The sequence below is a fragment of the Rhagoletis pomonella genome, unplaced genomic scaffold (assembly GCF_013731165.1).
Source record: "Rhagoletis pomonella isolate Grant_MI unplaced genomic scaffold, Rhpom_1.0 Rhpom_scaffold_00002, whole genome shotgun sequence".
Lineage (NCBI taxonomy): Eukaryota > Metazoa > Arthropoda > Insecta > Diptera > Tephritidae > Rhagoletis > Rhagoletis pomonella.
This window is the reverse complement of record NW_023458556.1, coordinates 18811537-18814772: the sequence shown is the minus strand read 5'-3', so window position 1 is coordinate 18814772 and position 3236 is coordinate 18811537. Positions and strand designations below refer to the sequence as shown.

Below are 3236 nucleotides of genomic sequence, written 5' to 3'. Positions count from 1 at the left end.
TTTTTTTTGTGCCTGTGTTTTTATTATTGCGTCCATTTGAAGATAATTATCCCTATCTCCGCGATTACTAAATATTTGAACTTCTATAACCAGCACGTCGTATAAATTATAAGTTTTTCGAATTGAGGAAGTTTGAGAAGATTGATTTAAAAAATTATCGAACTTTTCCTTAAAACAAGTTCTTGCTATCAATGCAGTGTTTTCATTTTTTTTTTTATCCCGGGATCTTCGGAACCTCAAAAACAACGAGATCCCGGGATCCCGAAATGATAATATAAAATTTCGATTTTCATTTTATTTGTCCTGCTTGTTACGTGCTTTTCACAATATATACTGCTTATGTAGGCAGAAATATTTTCGGAAATTTATCTCGCTAGGTGTGGAGATATTTTGAAAAAAAACCGTATTTATGGTCCGATTTGGTTCAAATTTGGCGTACGTAGTTGAAACATAGTTAGTCATAAATTTACGCTGAATTAACGCTGAGGTCAAATAATAAAGTATATTCGACATAAAATTCATGATAAATTAAGAAAAAAGAAATTTTTTTAAATAGTTGCTTACATGTATCTAATAGGAAACTTTTTTCACATCACGCCATGTCACGTAAAGTTTCACACTTTGTGTTGTAAAAGTATATTGAAACAAGTTTATTAATTCAACAAACTCTTAAACTAGAATCACTCCAAATCACAATAAAACATGTTTCATGAAAAGAGTTTTGCGATTTTGTAAGAAAGGAAAAAATCAACTTCCACTTTAGTCATATAACGTCACTCTCATATGTACATATGTATGTATAAATTAAATTTACATACGAGATTTATAAGATATCATATTTCAGCATTTCAAGATAAGCTATCCAAATAATCTATCTAATCTTTTAAAGAAGATAAACAACAAGAAGGAACATCGGCTAACAAATGACGATCAGTGCAGCGTTATTACTGTTTTTTCAGTTAGATTTCATAGCATGATGAGCACCAGTTGGGATCGTGTTCGCCTACGTGTCGAAACAAAAGAGGTGATTATTTCGAATTAATTTTGATTTAAGCTTAATTTCCACCACTCCCCTTTTCATTTAGGGTTTTGAACCGGCTGTCGAAACTAATGTGAGTGCTGATGTACGTACCATATCTGCACATATACTGGACACCACAGTGGGTCAAGCTGCACCAAATGTTAATATTACAATTTATCGCCTAGAAGGTGGCGATGATTGGCAGAAACTGAATGTTGAAACAACGAATCAAGATGGGCGTGTAAATCAATTAGTGAGTGTTTCGCAATACAAAGCGGGCATCTACAAGTTGCATTTCGATGTGGCATCATATAACGCAGAACGTGGAGTTAAAAGTTTTTATCCTTTTATTGAGATTGTCGTACAATGTGAACAGAATCAACATTATCATATTCCGTTACTGTTAAATCCGTTTGGTTACACAACTTATAGGGGTACTTGAATGTTAAGCTGATTAATGAATTACTAAACTAATATTTGAACACACATGGAAATAAATGATGGTTATATATATATATATATAAACGCATAGTGACTCAAACAAATGATAACTTGTTGATTTTTTTTTTTAATATTCGTAGTAGGGCTGTGCGATTAATTGACTACTCAAAATTTTAATTAATCATAAAGTAAACAACTCAGTTATTCGCTTAATTAGAAGTTATGATTACTCAAAAGTTCAGTTACTCGAGTAATCAAGATTTTTGATTAACCAAAAACCAAAATATTCGAGTAATTTGCTTTATGATTAATCAACATTTCGAGTAAAATGAGTAATCAACATTTCATCTCTTTACATATGTATAAAGGAGTTAAAGTGCCTTGATACTTTGAAAACAACGTTTCTGTTTTCAAAAATTAAAACGAAAATTTTTTTTCATATACAGAATGTAAAAAGGAAAATAAGCATTTTCCAAAGCAAACTTTTTTAACGAGCAAAATTATTTTTTTTTTGAGTAATCATATTTCAAGTAACTCGATTAATCATCGTTTTGAGTGATCAAAATCTTGATTACTCGAGTAATTGATTAACCGAATAATTGATTAACCAACTTGCTCGAGTAATCGAATAATAGCACAGCCCTAATTCGTAGCGTTTTTCGAGCTAAACTTTTGTGTTATTTTTCTATAAAAACACCGTCCAAGCTTTGACTAGTAACATACATATAAACCACAGTTTCAAACGTTATCCGAAATTTATGAAAATTCAACAAATTTTCATTGAAATTAAAACTTTTTAAATAACAAGTGCAATTTTCAAAAACTGGCACTGATTTTTTGAAAATTTGTTGCTAACGGTCTAACGCATATACATACATATCGTCACTACACACGAATAAAGGCGCGCTAGTGTTTTGACGGCGTAAAAAGGCGCGTAAAAAAATTTTGCGAAAAAAGATGCTTATGAAAAACTTGGGCGAGGTATGTTAAGAGTCTTTGACGCTGAAGTTTTTTTATGCGTCTTTTTTCGTCGTCAACTTTTGAGCTCGCGCCTTTATTCGCGTCTAGTGACGATATATGGAACAAAAGCGTCATAAAAACATTACAGGGTAAAATCATACACTCAATTCGTCGGCCATGATTTTTTTTACTGACGTTCGCAAGCTTTTTAAAACCATATAAAATTTAAAATAAATAATTAAATTATTCACAATTGTTGTTGTTCGGGATTGAAAATGGGAATGTGTGTGTGAGTTTGAGTTTTAAAATTACATATATTGCTGGAAAACGTCACACTGCCTTCCAATGGTTTTACCTTGTAATGTTTTTATCATGGAAAAAACTGCAAATCGTGCTAAACTTGCAGTTGGACTAAAATTGTATGGGCTATTAAACTGCATACCTCAAAATGTTTTTAAGATTCAGATTAAAAAGTTGAAATTTTGACGAAAATTTATTGCATTTTCTTAAATTTTGTATAAAGTTTGAAACCGTCATTTATATGGTTTTGCCGCCCTTCTTTTGTTTTTGATGTTAGCCTGGAACTTCTGAAACGAGTGTCTAAAAAAAAAAAAAAAAAAAAAATTAGCGCTAAGATACATTCTGGGTTAAACACTAACATTTAGAAAAAAAAACGAATTTAAAAGCTTCACTTCGCACGCTTCCTGTATGTATGACACATCTCCTTGGACCCATTTTAATTATGTAACCTGCAATATCAAATACGATTTTTATTACATTTGCATCCAGTTTTATTTTGTTATAAGCAATAATT

At 31.1% G+C, this 3236-nt stretch overlaps 1 protein-coding gene across 1 annotated transcript in view; it reads left to right on the top strand.

The window, feature by feature from the left end:
• LOC118733217 (5-hydroxyisourate hydrolase-like) overlaps positions 1 to 1549 on the top strand; it is a 6746-nt gene extending 5197 nt beyond the window's left edge. Inside the window, exons 2-3 of the mRNA XM_036462531.1 lie at positions 890 to 1024; positions 1086 to 1549. Of these exons, the coding sequence (XP_036318424.1) occupies positions 974 to 1024; positions 1086 to 1463 (429 nt within the window). The 5' untranslated portion in view covers positions 890 to 973 and the 3' untranslated portion in view covers positions 1464 to 1549. The remainder of the gene's footprint in view (positions 1 to 889; positions 1025 to 1085) is intronic.
• The last annotated feature ends 1687 nt before the right edge of the window (positions 1550 to 3236 follow it).